This window comes from Pelophylax lessonae, assembly GCF_965119305.1.
Source record: "Pelophylax lessonae genome assembly, chromosome: 1".
NCBI classification, from domain to species: domain Eukaryota; kingdom Metazoa; phylum Chordata; class Amphibia; order Anura; family Ranidae; genus Pelophylax; species Pelophylax lessonae.
The window spans coordinates 880,090,261-880,109,367 of record NC_138768.1 but is presented as its reverse complement, the minus strand read 5'-3'; the positions used below and the strand labels follow the sequence as shown (position 1 = coordinate 880,109,367).

Below are 19,107 nucleotides of genomic sequence, written 5' to 3'. Positions count from 1 at the left end.
CCATTCTGTCTTTACATGTGCTCATCCTACTTCATGGTCCCCAGCCATGAACCATGGACTATTCCATTCTGTCTTTACATGTGCTCATACTGCTTCATGGTCCCCAGCTGTGAACCATGGACTGTCCCAGTCTATCTTTACCTGTGCTTCTACTTCATATTCCCAGCAGTAAACCATGGACTGTCCCAGTCTACCTTTACCTGTGCTCATACTACTTGATGGCCCCCTATTAGTAAACCATGGACTGTCCCAGACTCCCTTTACCTGTGCTCATACTACTTCATAGTCTCCATCAGTAAACCATGGACTGTCCCAGTCTGCCTTTACCTGTGCTCATACTACTTCATAGTCTCCATCAGTAAACCATGGGCTGTCCCAGTCTACCTTTACCTGTGCTCATACTACTTCATGGTCCCCAGCTGTGAATCATGGTCTGTTCCAATCTACCTTTACCTGTGCTCATACTACTTGATGGCCCCCAATCAGTAAACCATGGACTGTCCCAGTCTACCTTTACCTGTGCTCATACTACTTGATGGCCCCCTATCAGTAAATCATGGACTGTCCCAGTCTGCCTTTACCTGTGCTCATACTACTTCATAGTCTCCATCAGTAAACCATCGGCTGTCCCAGTCTACCTTTACCTGTGCTCATACTACTTTATAGTCTCCATCAGTAAACCATGGACTGTCCCAGTCTACCTTTACCTGTGCTCATACTACTTCATGGCCCCCCCATCAGTAAACCATGGACTGTCCTAGTCTGCCTTTACCTGTGCTCATACTACTTCATGGTCCCCAGCTGGGAATCGTGGTCTATTCCAGTCTACCTTTACCTGTGCTCATACTACTTCATGGTCCCCATCTGTAAACCATGGACTGCCCTGTCTACCTTTACCTGTGCTCATACTACTTGATGGCCCCCCATCAGTAAACCATGGACTGTTCCCGTCTACCTTTACCTGTGCTCATACTACTTCATGGTCCCCAGCTGTGAATCGTGGTCTGTTCCAGTCTACCTATTGCTACTGTGTCCTCTGCCAACAATACCTGATATTTTGGAGTATTCCACATCACCCCGATCCCCTCCCAAACTCTAGTCGAAAATAAACATTAAAAAGAAAACCCCCAGCCTGATCAGTGAGGCGGAGAGAATGGAGTGTTGTTGCTGTGCGCCTGGCTGCCTCTCTACTATTTGGGAAAGAACCTGTCTCTGGGGGTAGCTCTACATTTATCTGGAATTCTGCTTTAACCACTTAAGCCCCGGAGGATTTGGCTGCTCAAAGACCAGGGCCTATTTTGTGATTCGGCACTGCGTGACTTTAACAGACAATTGCGCGGTCGTGCGACGCTGTACCCAAATGAAATTGACGTCCTTTTTTTCCCCACAAACAGAGCTTTCTTTGGTGGTATTTGATCACCTGTGCGATTTTTATTTTTTGCGCAATAAACAAAAAAAGAGCGACAATTTTGAAAAAATAACAATATTTTTCACATTTTTTTATATGAAATTCCCCCCCAAAAAAATGTAAAAATCAAAAATTTTTAACATTTTTGGCCAATTTGTTTTCCGCTACATATGTTTGGTAAAAAAAAAATCACAATAAGCGTATTTTTATTGGTTTGCGCAAAAGTTATTGCGTTTACTAACTATGGGAAAGATTTATGTAATTTTTATTGTTTTTTTTTTTTTAACGAGTAATGGCGGCTATCTGCGATTTTTTTAGCGGGACTCCGACATTGCAGCGGACAGATCGGACCCCTGACTGACATTTTTGACACTTTTGGGGGTACCAGTGACATTACCACTGTAATCAATGCTATAAATATGCACTGTTACTGCAATAATGACACTGGCAGGGAAGGGGTTAACTTTATTGGTGATCAGTGGGTTAAATGTATCCCTAGGGGCGTGATTCTAACTGTGGGGGGGAGGAAGGTGTGGCTTGTGATGTAATCACAGAGACATACGATCCTACATAGCAGGATCACATAGCCTCTGTGCTTACATCAGGTAGAATGACAGATGGCTTTGTTTACATCAGGGAAAATGACAGACGGCTTTGTTTACATCAGGGAGAATGACAGACGGCTTTGTTTACATCAGGGAGAATGACAGACGGCTTTGTTTACATCAGGGAGAATGACAGGCGGCTTTGTTTACATCAGTGAGAATGACAGGCGGCTTTGTTTACATCAGGGAGAATGACAGGCGGCTTTGTTTACATCAGGGAGAATGACAGGCGGCTTGTTTACATCAGGGAGAATGACAGACGGCTTTGTTTACATCAGGGAGAATGACAGACGGCTTTGTTTACATTAGGGAGAATGACAGACGGCTTTGTTTACATCAGGGAGAATGACAGACAGCTTTGTTTACATTAGGGAGAATGACAGACGGCTTTGTTTACATCAGGGAGAATGACAGGCAGCTTTGTTTACATCAGGGAGAATGACAGGCAGCTTTGTTTACATCAGCCGCCTGCCTTTCTCCCTCTCCAGCGGGAGATCGTGAGTGACCGGTGGACATCGGAGCCGCCGGTCACACATGCGGGGATGGCAGTGAACGAGCGGGGGCAGGAGCGTGCCTCCGGCGGCACGCGCTCACCCCCTACAGGCTCCTGGGCGAGCGACGTAGATCTACGTCGGTTTGCCCAGGAGTGGCTGACTGCCCCAGTAAATAGTCGTGCGGCAAGTGGTTAAAATAAATTAATTTGTTGATAAATGCCTAACGTGACCCAGAAGGAATAGAGTTTACCTTTAGAAGAACTCTACACCTGTAAAGTCATTTTTTTTGTATGAGGTTGCTCCCCTCTTACACCTGATGGAGCCAATAAAACGGTATTTGGAGGTGCCGGGCGGGCTATGCGGCCGAACCAATCTCACTCCTTACTTTAAGATGGGTTTGCGTAATTTGTCCTTCTTCTTAATTTCAGTCCGTAACCTCTCTTCACTACTGGAGGACCTCAAAGAAACAAGTAAGTCAGAACCCGTGTGTAGACATGAAGAAGTCCACCTGGCTGGGCGCAGGAGTTGGAAATACACATTATTATGTTTTTTTTTTTTTTTTTTCTTTTTCAGTTAACAACTTGGATTTTCAGCAGCAAGATCTCACTTTTCAACAGGAAATCCTCTCTTTGGAGCAGCGTCATTTCTCTTCACAACTGAAAAGACTTGAGTCCAAACTGGAATTCGAATCAAAAAGAAGTAAGTCAATAGGGTATACAGTAAAACCTTGGACTGCAAGCTTAGTTGGTTCCGGAAACATGCTTGCAGGGCTTTTTTCAGCGGGAACGCGGGGGAACGCAGTTCCGGCACCTCCAGCACTGAATGTATGTAATGACAAGGGGTGAGGGGTGTGTTGGAGGGTCTATTAATGCTGGCTGCTGGGGGATCTCTTGTCACTTTTGGGGACTTGTTTTTGTGTGAGGGTCTAATTTTGCTGGTGGGGGATCTATTATTGCTGGGGGGGGTTTATGTTGCTAGTAGGGATCTACTTTTGAGGTAGAGGTATATTGTTACTGGCTGCTTGGAGATCTGTTGTTTCTGCTGGAGGGTCTATTGATGCTAGCTGCTTGGAGATCTGTTGTTGCTGCTGGAGGGTCTATTTATGCTAGCTGCTTGGAGATCTGTTGTTGCTGCTGGAGGGTCTATTTATGCTAGCTGCTTGGAAATCTGTTGCTGCTGCTGGATTGTCTATTGATGCTAGCTGCTTAGAGATCTGTTGCTGCTGCTGGAGGGTCTATTGATGCTAGCTGCTTAGAGATCTGTTGCTGCTGCTGGAGGGTCTATTGATGCTAGCTGCTTGGAGATCTGTTGCTGCTGCTGGAGGGTCTATTGATGCTAGCTGCTTGGAGATCTGTTGTTGCTGCTGGAGGGTCTATTGATGCTAGCTGCTTGGAGATCTGTTGCTGCTGCTGGAGGGTCTATTGAAGCGTGCTACTTGGAGATCTGTTGCTGCTGCTGGAGGGTCTATTGATGCTAGCTGCTTGGAGATCTGTTGCTGCTGCTAGAGGGTCTATTGATGCTAGCTGCTTGGAGATCTGTTGTTGCTGCTGGAGGGTCTATTGATGCTAGCTGCTTGGAGATCTGTTGTTGCTGCTGGAGGGTCTATTGATGCTAGCTGCTTGGAGATCTGTTGTGGCTGCTGGAGGGTCTATTGATGCTAGCTGCTTGGAGATCTGTTGCTGCTGCTGGAGGGTCTATTGATGCTAGCTGCTTGGAGATCTGTTGCTGCTGCTGGAGGGTCTATTGATGCTAGCTGCTTGGAGATCTGTTGCTGCTGCTGGAGGGTCTATTGATGCTAGCTGCTTGGAGATCTGTTGTTGCTGCTGGAGGGTATATTGATGCTAGATGCTTGGAGATCTGTTGTTGCTGCTGGAGGGTCTATTGATGCTTGCTGCTTGGAGATCTGTTGCTGCTGCTGGAGGGTCTATTGATGCTAGCTGCTTGGAGATCTGTTGTTGCTGCTGGAGGGTATATTGATGCTAGCTGCTTGGAGATCTGTTGTTGCTGCTGGAGGGTCTATTGATGCTAGCTGCTTGGAGATCTGTTGTTGCTGCTGGAGGGTCTATTGATGCTAGCTGCTTGGAGATCTGTTGTTGCTGCTGGAGGGTCTATTGATGCTAGCTGCTTGGAGATCTGTTGTTGCTGCTGGGAGGGCCTAATGTTGCTGGGGTCGGTCTTTTGTTTCTTGGGGTGGTTGTTTGTTGTGGGTAATCAATTGTTGCTATGTGGGGGGGGGGTCTATTGTTGTGTGGGGGTACTATTGTTGCTGGGGTAGGGTCTGTTGTTGCTGGGGTGGGGTCCATTGTGGTTGGGGGGGGGTCGTTTATTGTGTGAGGGATCTATTGTTGCTGGAGTGGGGTCTACTTTTGCTGGGAGGGTGTCTATTTTACTGCTTTTCTTGATATTAGACCAGAAAAATTCCATACAAATTACTTAGCACCACAAAATGAAACTTGGAACAGTACTGAGAGGAGGGTAGGGGGTGGAATCAAGGGATGGTGCTCAGAGGTGGGTAAGGGGGCAGACACATGGGGGAGGGGCTCAGAAGGGGAGAGTTCCTGCACCTATTCTCTGAGAAAAAAAGCCCTGCATGCTTGTAATCCAAAGCACTTGTATATCAAAGCCAATTTCCCCCATAAGAAATAATGGAAGCTCAGATGATTCCTTCCACAACCATTTATTCATTCATTTATTATTATTATTATTATTATCAGGGCCATCTTTAACGCAGGGCAAAAGGGGGAGCTGCCCTGGGCCCAGTCACTGTTGTGGGGCTCAAAGCAGCGGCCCCTTGATCCTGCACATAGTCAATAAATGGATTTGGGGAGGGACGAAGAAAATTTTTGCCCAGGGCCCAATCAATAATAAAGACGGCCCTGATTATTATTATTATTTAATTATATTTATTTATTATTTAGTCCTTCAGTTTATAGTCCATATAAAAAGATTCTAGCAATGTGATTGGTTGTGTAACCATAAAATGTCCACCCACAAATGGCGCCTCCACAAGGGGATTAAGAAGCAAAATCCAGCAGGAGCTCCAGAGTATAAAAGAGAAGAGAGGAGAGCGCCTCTAAGTGTAGCAATGTGGTTACAAATAACCAATTAAGGACCGCCCATCGCAGTTTTACCTGGTTAAATGTAACCATATTGCTACACTTAGAGGCGCTCTCCTCTCTTCTCTTTTATACTCTGGAGCTCCTGCCTGGATTTTGCTTCTTAATCCCGTTGTGGAGGCGCCATTTGTGGATGGACTATGTCGGTCGCGCACCTGCTGCTAGGGAGCAAGCGAGCGCTGCTGGCAGCACGCTCCTGCCCCTACTCGGCAGCGGGGACCGCAATGCACGGGGTAGGCGGCTCTGATTGCCGCCGGCCGCCCGCGCTCGTTCCCCGCTGAGAGAGAAGGACGGTCGGATGTTGTAAACACATCTGACCGTTCTTCTCTCTGGAATGATCACAGAGCTCCTGTGATCCTTCTATATAGGAACACATCTCTCTCTATGATCATTTCAAAAGCCCCTCCCCCATACAGTTAGAAAGCACCCCCTAGGCTTACATTTAACCCTTTGATCACCCACTGTGTTAACCCCTTCCCTGCCAGTGCCATTAGTACAGTGACAGTGCATTTTTTTTTTTTTTTTACTAGTAATGGATCTGCGATTTTTATCAGGACTGCGACATTGCGGCGGACAGATCGGACCACTAACTGACATTTTTGACATTTTGGGGGCACCAGTGACATTACTACAGTAATCAGTGCTAAAAATATGCACTGTCACTGTACTAATGACACTGACAGGGAAGGAGTTAACACCAGGGGGCGATCAAAGGGTTAAGTGTATCCCTAGGGGGTGCTTTCTAACTGTGTGGGGGATGGACTTATGGAATGAACACAGAGACCTGTGTTCCTAAATAGGAGGATTCCTGTGTTCACTGCTGACAGAACAGCGGTCTGCCGTGTTTCAGGTGACCGGTGGACATTGTGGCCGCTGGACCCTCTGATTGGCTCATCCTCCGGTGACGCGCACCCCCGCTAGCTGTTCTGTGAAATGACGTACAGGTACGTTGTTCTGCGGGAAAGAGCCGACCTGCCGCAGTATAAGTATGGCGGCTGGTTGGCAAGTGTTTAACCACTTTACCACCGGAGGATTTTGCTGTCTTACGTCCAGGCCACTTTTTGCAACTTGGCACTGCGCGACTTTAACTGACAATTGTGCGGTCGTGCAACGCCGTACCCAAACGAAATTTACGTCCTTTTTTTCCCACAAACAGAGCTTTCTTTTGGTGGTATTTGATCACCTCTGCAATTTTCATTTTTTGCGATATTAATAAAAAAATGCGACAATTTTGAAAAAATAACAATGTTTTTCTACTTTGACAGTTAAAAAATATCCAATATATTCAATTTTTGTCATATATTTAGGCCAAAATGTATTTAGCTACATGTCTTTGACAAAAAAATTCTCAATGAGCGTATTTTTAACCGCTTTAAGACCGGAAGATTTTACCCTCTTCCTGACCAGGCCATATTTTCTGATTCGGCACTGCGTTACTTTAACGGACAATTGCGCAGTCATGCGACTCTGTGCCCAAATTAAATTTATGTCCTTTTTTTCTCCACAAACAGAGCTTTCTTTTGGTGGTATTTGATCACCTCTGCGATTTTTAATTTTTTAAAAAAAGAGCGACAATTTTGAAAAAAAAAAAAGCAATATTTTTTACATTCTGACATATAACATTCCCCAAAAAAAATGTAAAAATCTAAATCTTTTAACATTTTAGGCCAATTAGTTTTCTGCTACATATTTTTGGTAAAAAAAAAAATCACAATAAGCGTATTTTGATTGGTTTGCGCAAAAGTTATCGCGTCTACTAACTACGGTAAAGATTTATGTCATTTTTATTGTTTATTTTTTTTTACTAGTAATGGCTGCGATCTGCAATTTTTTTTTTTTGCGGGACTGCGACATTGCGGCGGACAGATCGGACCGCTGACATTTTTGACATTTTTGGGGGTACCAGTGACATTACTACAGTAATCAGTGCTAAAAATATGCACTGTTACTTTAATAATGACACTGGCAGGGAAGGGGTTAACTTTATTGGTGATCAAGGGGTTAAATGTATGCCTGGTGCTTACTGATGTGTGTGGGGGGGATGGGGTTGTGTGACACAGACACAGATCGCAGGTTCAGCTATGCGGAATCCTGTAATCTGTCCCTGTCTGTCACATAGTAGATCCGCCTGCTTTGTTTACACAAGCGGGCGGATTTCCTCACTCGATCCCCGACGATCGGGGAAGAGCAGCGGTGATCACCGCCTCTCCTCCCCTGGCCCGACTCCTGCTGTGACTGAATACAGCGGGAGTGAGCCTCCGGCGGCGCACGCGCGCGCTGCCGAGAGAGGGGAGAGTCTGGTGACGTAGGTCCACGTCGCCAGACGATAACGAGCCACTTTGCCGCAGTACCAGCTCAGAGAGCAGTCGGCAAGTGGTTAATGAACGAATACATCAGAAATTAAATTCTTCAATTAACGAATGTACTGTATTCTAAACTAAACGAACATTTGTGGCGTGCACGTGTCTAGTATGCATGCTTTTGCCCATGCAGTTAGTTATCAAGCTCGCTAATGTAAGTTTGGCAGTCAGCTTATGCACAGGACCACGTACCATTGCATGCACACGCACATGTGTCTGAACTGGTTTCCCTATGCTGGAGAAAACTGGACCACCATGCTTCTGGGGTGAGAGATCTGTGTTCCTAAATAAGAGGATCCCTGTGTTCACACCTGACAGAACAGCGGTCTGCCGTGTTTACAACAGCAGACTGCCATTCTGTTTGTACGGGGAGAGATTGTGGGTGCCCGGGGGTAATTGGGGCCGACGGACCCCCCAGATCAGCTTCCCCTGCGGCGAATGGGCTCGCACACCCCCCACTCGCGGTCCTGCGAAGTGACCTACAGTTACGTCATTTTGCGTGGACAGACCCGACCTGCCGCAGTATATGTACTGATGGCGGTCCGAGCATATTTGCCAACTGTCCCGTTTTTGCTGGGACAGTCCCGGCAAATAGGAGCCCGTCCTGGGTAATTTACATTGTCCCGGCAATGTACTTATTTACACTTTGCACTTACTTACTTTACCGCTTGCCGACCGCCCACAGTACATTTAGCCCCGTTCACATAGGGGCGATCCGACTTCGGGTGGCGACCTCGGAGCAGCCGCCACGGACTTCATAACATTGAAGTCTATGGTGGTCGCCTCCGGGTCGCCCCAAAGAAGCTCCGGACTCTTTTTCTAAGTCGGAGCGACTTGTGTCGCTCCTATTAGAACGGGTCCGCAGCTTCCCTATGGGAGGCGACCAAACGGCTACCTGTGAGGCGACCAGGTCGCCTCACAGGTCGCCTTAGTGTGAACGGGGACTTACTGCGGCAGTCAGCCCCTCCTGGGTAAAGCGACATAGTACTATGTCTCTCGCCCAGGAGCCTGTAGGGGGCGAGCGGAGCGCGCACCTCCGGAGGCGCACTCCCGTCCCCCACTCGTTCACGGCTATCCCTGCGCGAGTGACCGGCGGCTCCGATGTCCGCCGGTCACTCGCGATCTCCCGCTGGAGAGGGAGAAAGGCAGGCGGCTGATGTAAACAAAGCCGCCTGTCATTCTCCCTGGTGTAAGCACAGAGGCTATGTGATCCTGCTATGTAGGATTGTATGTCTCTGTGGTACCATCACAAGCCACGCCCTTTGACAGTTAGAATCACGCCCCTAGGGATACATTTAACCCACTGATCACTAATAAAGTTAACCCCTTCCCTGCCAGTGTCATTTTTACAGTAACAGTGCATATTTATAGCACTAATTACTGTAGTAATGTCACTGGTACCCCCAAAAGTGTCAAAAATGTCAGTCAAGGGTCCGATCTGACCGCCGCAATGTCGCAGTCCCGCAAGAAAAATCGCAGATCGCCGCCATTACTCGTTAAAAAAAAAAACAATAAAAATTACAAAAATCTTTACCGTAGTTAGTAAACGCCATAACTTTTGCGCAAACCAATCAAAATACGCTTATTGCGATTTTTTTTTTTTACCAAAAATATGTAGCAGAAAACAAATTGGCTAAAAATGTTAAAAAATTTTGATTTTTACTTTTTTTTTTTGAGAATTTCATATAAAAAAATGTGAAAAATATTGTTATTTTTTTAAAATTGACGCTCTTTTTTTGTTTATAGCGCAAAAAATAAAAATCGCACAGGTGATCAAATACCACCAAATGAAAGCTCTGTTTGTGGGAAAAAAAGGACATCAATTTTATTTGGGTACAGCGTCGCACGACCGCGCAATTGTCTGTTAAAATCACGCAGTGCCGAATCGCAAAATAGGGCCTGGTCATTGAGCAGCCAAATCTTCCGGGGCTAAAGTGGGTAAAGCTTGGTCCAGCCAACTGGACAAAGACAAACCAAACAGGGACTGGGCAACTAAACAAATAAGCTACACCTCTTAACATCGCACCCCGTATCCTTCTCCACATAGTCCGCCGGATAATGTAACGGAGAATATTCCTCAGCACAGCAATGCCAGAGAGAATTCTACAAAACAACAAAATATGAGGAACGGTATAATAAAGGGCTTAGACATAAATCCCTAAATGTACCCTAGAAAATTGTATCTGTTTGGGCACAGGAGGTTGATAATATACATTTGTAAAATTTGTATCTTTTTTTCTTTTCTTTAGCTACAAAACTTTCTGAAAACCTGGAAAACGTTAAACAGGGGACAAGTAAGTCAATGCCATTACTTCTATTGTATGCTATACAGGGCCACTGATGGGGGGGGGGGGGGGGGGGCTATTATAAAACCCGAGCACACAGGGGTGGCCCACACATGGAAAGAGGGGGATTAGTGATGGACGACAATTGTAGAACTCTTCCTCCAGCAGCTGAAAGCTGGTCTTTCCCCTCTCCCTGCTGCCAGCTTTTATCTGCTGAGAAAGAGACAGTTGTCCCTCACTAACCCCCCTCCCTGTGTGCCAGCCCTGACTCCAATGTTAGCTCTGCTCCTGAGTTTGTTATCTCTGAAACTTTGTTTCTCTCCCTGCAGTTCTTCCTTTACTCCTTGCCCCAGCCTGTATATTTTTTTCATCTCTCTCCCCCATTGCTCTGTCTTCCTGACACAGTCACAGCTGATCAGCTGCATTCCCATGGGGTGAAGAATTTACTGTTACACCAACAGTTGTTCCTCACTGACCCCCCCCTCCATGTGTGGGCCCCTCCTCCTCCCAGCCCTTGCTTTAATGTTAGCTCTGCTTCTAAGTTTGTTATCCCTGTATCTTTGTTTCTCCCCCTCTGTGTCTCTGATCCCAGAACTCCAACTGCCCGGCCTGTATATTTTTTTTCATCTCATCTTCATTTTTATTTATTACCGTATATACTCGAATATAAGCTGACCTTTTCAGCATGTTTTTTTTATGCTGAAAAAGCCCCCCTCGGCTTATACTCAAGTCACGGTCTCACTTACCTTTTCCCCAGTACGTGCGCATGCGCCGCCGCCACACGGGAAAGCCCGTACACGTTCGGCTATTCCCGGGCAGACGGCGCATGCGCAGTGAGGTGTTGGCGCCGGGCGGCGCCATTTTTAAATGTAAGGCGCCTCTTTGAAAGGTAAGTGAGACTCCTCCGCAGCCCCTGCATCTCCTCAGGAGATGCAGTGCTGCAGGCATGGTACAGGAGATTCACCTGTACCATGCCTGCAGCACTGCATCTCCTCTACCATCTACTTTAAGTGGCAATTGCGCGGACAGAAACAAATGAGATTTATATTTTTTTTTTTCACACAAAACAATCTTTTGGTGGCATTTGATCACCACTATAAGTAAAAAAGGGGAGGCAAAAAAATGGCACGACCAATGATGTATGAAAAAAGCTATAAGAATCCTATAAATGTAAAAATATAATCCATTATAAAACCATCAGTGCTTACAACATACAGTATCTGACAAAAGTAAGTACACCCCTCACATTTTTGTAAATATTTTATTCTATCTTTTCATGTGCCATGCCTGTACCATCTCCTCTGCGATGCCTGTACCATCTCCTGTGCCATGCCTGTACCATCTTCTGTGCCATGCCTATACCACCTGTGCCATGCCTGTATCATCTCCTGTGCCATGCCTGTACCAACTCCTGTGCCATGCCTGTACCATCTCCTGTGCCATGCCTGTACCATCTTCTGTGCTATGCCTGTACCATCTCCTGTGCCATGCCTGTATCATCTCCTGTACCATGCCTGTATCATCTCCTGTGCCATGCCTGTACCATCTCCTGTGCCATGCCTGCACCATCTCCTGTGCCATGCCTGTACCATCTTCTCTGCTATGCCTGTACCATCTCCTGTGCCATGCCTGTATGATCTCTTGTGCCATGCCTGTACCGTGTCCTGTGCCATGCCTGTACCATCTCCTGTGCCATGCCTGTATCATCTTCTGTGCCATGCCTGTATCATCTCCTGTGCTTAGCCTGTACCATCGCCTGTGCCATGCCTGTACCATCTCCTGTGCCATGCCTGTACCATCTTCTGTGCCATGCCTATACCATCTGTGCCATGCCTGTACCATCTCCTGTGCCATGCCTGTACCATCTCCTGTGCCATGCCTTAACCATCTCCTGTACCATCTCCTGTGCCATGCCTGTACCATCTTCTGTGCTATGCCTGTACCATCTCCTGTGCCATGCCTGTACCATCTCCAGTGCCATGCCTGTACCATCTCCAGTACCATGCCTGAACCATCTCCTGTACCATGCCTTAACCATCTCCTGTACCATCTCCTGTACCATGCCTTAACCATCTCCTGTATCATCTCCTGTGCCATGCCTGTACCATCTCCTGTGCAATGCTTGTACCATCTCCAGTACCATGCCTGAACCATCTCCTGTACCATCTCATGTACCATGCCTGAAAAATCTCCTGTACCATGCCTGAACCATCTCCTGTACCATCTCCTGTGCAATGCCTGTACCATCTCCAGTACCATGCCTGAACCATCTCCTGTACCATGCCCACAGCCCTGCATATCCTGCACCATGCCCGCAGCCCCTGTTTGGGGTCTCGTGGTGGTCCAGTAGCTGCTGCATTTCCCACCCTAGGCTTATACTTGAGTCAATACGTTTTCCCATTTTTTTGTGGTAAAAATAGGTGCCTCAGCTTATATTCGGGTCGACTTATACTCGAGTATATACGGTAACTCAGATTTAGCAGGAATTCTGTGAGTTCTGTTGGATTTGTGTCTGCTAATAATAATTTTATTGTATTTTTAGCAAAACATAGCTTTAATATTTTCTTGGGGGGGGGGCCCTGTCAGGTAGTCTGTACGGGGGCCCCGCAATTTCAGCAGCCCTGGTCCTATATATTACAGACTCACCTTTTAAAGCTGACATCAACTCAAGGAAACTCTACTTGTGTTTAGAGTTTCAGCCATCGCCAAGCTCTACTCCCCATAAAGATTCCGCACTCCTTCCTCTAATTCTGTCTCCACTGCAGTGACCCCATAACTATCCATTTCAGCTTCAGAAGATTTTACCCCCCCCCCTTCATGGCCAGGCCATTTTTTGCTATTTAGCACTGCGCTACTTTAAGTGGCAATTGCGCGGCAGAAACAAATGAGATTTATATATTTTTTTTTTCACACAAAACAATCTTTTGGTGGCATTTGATCACCACTATAAGTAAAAAAGGGGAGGTAAAAAAATGGCACGGCCAATGACGTATGAAAAAAGCTATAATAATCCTATAAATGTAAAAATATAATCCTTTATAAAGCCACCAGTGCTTACAACATACGGTATCTGACAAAAGTAAGTACACCCCTTACATTTTTGTAAATATTTTATTATATCTTTTCATGTGACAACACTGAAGAAATGACACTTTGCTACAATGTAAAGTAGTGAGTGTACAGCTTGTATAACAGTGTAAATTTGCTGTCCCCTCAAAATAACTCAACACACAGCCCTTAATGTCTAAACCGCTGGCAACAAAAGTGAATACACTCCTAAGTGACAATGTCCAAATTGGGCTCAATTAGCCATTTTCCCTCCCCGGTGTCATGTGACTCGTTAGTGTAACAAGGTCTCAGGTGTGAATGGGGAGCAGGTGTGGTAAATTTGGTGTTATCGCTCTCACTCTCTCATACTGGTCACTGGAACTTCAACATGGCACCTCATGGCAAAGAACTCTCTGAGGATCTGAAAAAAAAAGAATTGTAGCTCTACATAAAGATGGCCTAGATATATAAGGTGTAATGATGAGGACCCTTGTGACAGGAGTCACTTTGGGTGGGGGGCTTGTGGAACCCAGATTACGTTAGAAGGGTCGTGAAACTCCTTGACCAGCTTCACCGGGCCCTCTTATGTGTAAGTCACCCTGTGTCTATTGGGGGCACAGGGTGACCAAGAACCCCAGTCGGGTCTGCACTAATCAGACTCACTGTACAACCACACCGGACTTAGCATTTCGTGTTACCCCGGTTATCCTGGGTTCTATATGTGTGGTTTGTATTGAAAGAGTGAAGGGCCTCTTTCACTTGGGGCAATAATATTTCAGGAGATATATAGAGATAAACAATTTGACTTTTCAGAATGCTAGAATATTACATTAGTGTCTCATAGACCCTTGCTGGATAGTGAGGTGGGGTTTGTTATTGGTAAGTGTCTATATCCCATTGTTCTATTGTTTCCGTCTGCCTTAAAGCGGAGTTCCACCCAAAAGTGGAACTTCCGCTCATTTGCTTCCTCCCCCCTCTGTTGCCACATTTGGCACCTTTCAGGGGGCAGGGGGGGAAAGGTACCTGTTTTTGACAGGTACCCTTCCCCACTTCTGGAAGACGGCGCCGCTGAGCTGTCCCACAGAAGTTTGGCTCCCTCCTCCTTCCCCCGAGCCGAGCCAATCCGAATGCGAAGCGTGCTTCGCACATGCGCAGTAGAGACCCACCCGTGAAGCCGCAAGGCTTCCTTGTCAGGTTCCATTACCGGCAATGGCAGTGGCAGCACCCGACAGCCGATGGCTGCGGCGCTGACATCGCTGGACTCCAGGACAGGTAAGTGTCCCAATATTAAAAGTCAGAAGCTACAGTATGTGTACAGTATGTGTAGCTGCTGACTTTTAAATTTTGGAGGGGGAGGCTGGAACACTGCTTTAAGATCAACCTATTATGGGATGTATATGTGTATGTGGATTGGCTGCTAAGGGGGAGGGGTTGTCCCAGAGGGTATATCTCCTTATGCCTGTGTTTGAATAAACAGTTTTCATTCTGGTTCACTCCAAAACTGGTACTGTCACGTTCTTGGGGTAACTATAGCCAGATTCACGGATCTCGTGTTCCAGAGCTTAGGAAGCAGCTTCTTGGCGGAGATACCCAGTCAGGGTGTCCGGAGTCCGTCACAACCCTCATACCTCCTGTCCTCTATTAGATGTAAGATATAATCATCAGGACCCTCATATCTCCTGTTCCCTATGATATATTATGATCAGGACCCTCATACCACCAGTTCTCTATTCCATGAAAGATATAATAATCAGGATCCTCATTTCTTTATGTCCCTAATAGGTGTAAGTTCTAATGATGGGGAACCTTATACCGATTGGTCCCTGTTAGATGTAAGCTGTAATGATTTTGACCCTTATACCTCCTGTTCCTTGTTAGATGTAAGATATAATGGGTAGGACACCCATAATTCATGTTCTCTATGATATATAATGATCAGGACCCTCATACCTCCTGTTAACTGTCAGATAATAAACTTCAATACTCATTGTCTCTTTAGTTTTCTATGTACGGTATGGGTAATGTACATATGATGACTGTACATGCTGTAAAGGGTGACAGAACAATGTAACATAATAATGATTGATGAACCCTTTGTAGCTTTGATGGGGGACCCTTTCTGTCCTATGTATTGTACAGCAGCTGTGCTCCCTTCTGAGATCTTCTGGTCTTCTATAACAGGGCCTCTTTCTAATGAAATTCAGAGAATTTCGGGAGTTGTGGGAAAACTGGCAGAAGGATTCCGGAAAGAACACGGTGAGTTATTCCTGATACATTCACTGGAGCACCATATTTCCTCGTAGATGAAAGGTAAAATCCCAAAGTATTTGGGAATTGATATAGCGCTTGCTAATACTATCCAGGAATGAACAACTGCTTGCCAATATCCTGGGCAGAAAAAATGGTGGGCAAAGGTTGAGTGGTTCAGAATGATTAAATGAATAAACCCAATAAATAAATAGATAAACATGTGCGTATTAAATGTGGCTGAATGAATAATATATATCACGATAAAAGTCACAATATAAAAGATAAATAATAAATAAATAGGTCACAGTAAAAACCATATGAGTGCCATGAAGTGCAAAATAGTGCCAAAAAATTATATACAGTATGTACAGTATATAGTCCAAATATAAAGTTCATAAGTGACTTCAGTGAATAAATAAATAAGACTTGAGTGCCAAGTAAGGGAAAGTGCAGGTGCTTTGTGCTGGGTCCTCCAATAGTCCAAATGCTGGTACTTGTGGTGTCAACCTTGTGGAATAATGGGGAGTATGCACTCACCAGAAGTTGTGGGTCTTAAATACCGTACGGTAAAAAGACCTATTGAGCCTTTTGGCCTCCTAGGCCGGGAAGGTAACTGCTGGGCTTTGTAGTCCCATACGATCCGGGATCCCTCTCCTGGATGGCCTGGATCCTCAGAGTCCGATCAGGGCAAAGAATAAAAAAATCTCCAAATGGTGCAGTACCGTTAAAATATCCTTTAATAAAGTAATTGCGGGATTCACAGTACATAAAAGTATAAAAACTCGGGGGGTTACGTCTGCTAAAATGGTGCCTGCGAGTGGAGAGCGGTAACTACCGGCTTGCGTTCCACCAGGCTCCCAGGACGTGCAGCGTGCGTTCCACCTGACGCGCGTTTTGTCAGTGCGTATGACATCTTCAGAGGTGGAGCCGTACGCTAACTCGGGACCTTAAATATGGTAGTCGCCGCCATGTACATATGATGATGACGGTACATGCTGTAAAGGGTGACAGAACAATGTAACATAATAATGATTGATGAACCCTTTGTAGCTTTGATGGGGGACCCTTTCTGTCCTATGTATTGTACAGCAGCTGTGCTCTCTTCTGAGATCTTCTGGTCTTCTATAACAGGGCCTCTTTCTAATGACATTGAGAAGATTTCGGGAGTTGTGGGAAACCTGGCAGATAAAATCCGGAAAGAACACGGTGAGTTATTTCTGATACATTCACTGGAGCACCATTTTTCCTCATACCCCTCATGTAGGAAGGGGTTACCTTATCTCCATTTAATCTGCCCCCCCCCCCCTCCCTTGTTCCTTCCAAGAAGTGATGTCTGATCTCTTCCCTTTATGGCTGATTTCCTATAAATAGAGCGGGTGGAGTTTAGGGGTTTTTGTTGGGCCAGGAAAGCAACATTAGGGAAGAAGTCTTTGGCATTGTGTCCTTGGTGTCTGAGGAGCAGATAGGACAGGTCTATGCGGTCTTTGGGGTGGTCAAAGTATAGAGAGGATGCCCCTGGACAGCCCGGTATTTCTGTAGGCCCTTTGTGGAATGAGAAGTACGAGGGATGGCTAGGGATCGGCCTACACTCAAGTCACTGAGCTCCACTCTTTATTATCCCTAGTTTACGTGTATAGAGAGGATTCCCCTGGATAGCCCGGTATTTCTGTAGGCCCTTTGTGGAATGAGAAGTACGAGGTATGGCTAGAGATCGGCCTACACTCAAGTCACTGAGCTCCACTCTTCATTATCCCTAGTTTACGTGTATAGAGAGGATTCCCCTGGATAGCCCGGTATTTCTGTAGGCCCTTTGTGGAATGAGAAGTACGAGGTATGGCTAGGGATCGGCCTACACTCAAGTCACTGAGCTCCACTCTTCATTATCCCTAGTTTACGTGTATAGAGAGGACCTTTATTGTTTTGTTTTCCATCAATTTTATCCCAAAGAAAATCTCGCTGCCATTAGAAATCACGGGGCCCTGTAAAGCCTACCTGACACTCCCCCTCCCCAAATTACAAAAATTACAATCTTAATTTTTTAAATTTATAAAAAGTTTTTTTTCCAATTTAAAAATTATTTTTTCCAAGTTATTTTCTATATTTTAATTGTTATTATTATTTTTTTTACAGTGCTGTTGATGGGGGGGGGGGATCTTAACATCTTATCTTTGAGACAGAGGAAGAAATTGAGGACACATGTTCTTCAGTTCTTTTCTCTTAAGCCTCAACTCCACTGAAGATGAATGAACAGGAGACAGAGGTTCCTATTTATTCATAAACTGAAGCATAGTAAACAAAGTTTACTATGCTCATTTATCAATGGACACAGGAGTAATCCATACTGATCGCTCACTGTGTCCAATTCAGAAAAGGAAGAGGCCAGCAAATGACATATTTACCAGCCCTTCCCCCGCTGTGTATCTGTAGCAGCTGGAGGAAGAGGAAAGCCGGCAGCACTGTGGGGGTGAGGGAAGGGCACACAGGGGGAATCAGATGTGGGAAGCACAGGGAGGGGAATCAGTGTGTTGGGATGGGAGGACATTCAAAGAATGATGCACTGTGTCTCTCCCTCCAGCAGCTGAAAGCTGGCAGGAGGGAGATGGGAACAAGCCGGCTTTCAGCTGCTGGAAGGAGACACAGACACAGTGCATCATTCTGTGAATGTCCTCCTATCCAGCTGCACTGATCCCCTTTCTGTCTGGGTCCCCCAGGGTGCTTGGGTCCCCTACAGGAGGCCCCAGTCGGCTGTCCTGTATACATCTCTAGAAACATTTTCACTTGACTGTCCCATTGGGGAGATTTCCTCTCAGTTCCCAATTCCCCCTTGGACATGGCCAGGGAAAAATATAACAAAGCGTCTAGTCATTTCCTAGTCTATGGCAAAAAAAAAAAATGATTTTGGTCTTTTATTTGCCTTAAGTATAATAAGCTCTTGTAATCGGGCCAGTCCTACTTGGTCCCCACCATCCTCCTTCTCCTTCTCACACCTCACTATCTTTTTCTTTCTCTCCTTTTAGGCCCTTCTACTCCATTGTGTGAAACAAACTGGGTTCACTATGGCCTCAGCTGTTACTATAAGTCTTGGAAGGCAGAATCTTGGGAAAATGCCAGGAAAGACTGCAAGTACAATATGTCCGAACTAGTGGTCGTTAATGGAGAGGATGAGATGGTAAGAATGCCGAGCACCACTATGGGCAATAGAGAGGGTCATGTATGAAAAAGCTTTCTGTAAGAACCTTTTCTAAGTATGCTAAAGCTGACAGGGATAGGACAGATGGGAAAAACACAGGTCTAGATATGGAGATGAGGGTTCAGTAATGGAGGAAGTGGTGAAGCCAATGTGCCATGGGGGGCATAAGCCAACTAATAGATATTACAATTGTGTAAATCCTTAGAAAGATGGTCAGGACAAACATCAGACAGTAGAGAAATCAACAAGCTGATGGCCAAACAGGATTATAACAAGTCACCAGGGGCACTGGTGATGACAACAAGTCACCAAGGGCACTGGTGATGACAACAAGTCTCCAGAGGCACCACT

The 19,107-nt window shown here is 45.8% G+C and overlaps 1 protein-coding gene across 1 annotated transcript in view; it reads left to right on the top strand.

The window, feature by feature from the left end:
- The window catches only part of LOC309550578 (uncharacterized protein), a gene marked incomplete at its 3' end in the record, with an annotated part of 80,641 nt that overhangs the window by 48,700 nt on the left and 12,834 nt on the right, over positions 1-19,107 (top strand). The window contains exons 5-10 of the mRNA XM_082250925.1: positions 2,936-2,977; positions 3,081-3,206; positions 10,233-10,277; positions 15,498-15,572; positions 16,617-16,772; positions 18,584-18,735. Of these exons, the coding sequence (XP_082107051.1) occupies positions 2,936-2,977; positions 3,081-3,206; positions 10,233-10,277; positions 15,498-15,572; positions 16,617-16,772; positions 18,584-18,735 (596 nt within the window). The remainder of the gene's footprint in view (positions 1-2,935; positions 2,978-3,080; positions 3,207-10,232; positions 10,278-15,497; positions 15,573-16,616; positions 16,773-18,583; positions 18,736-19,107) is intronic.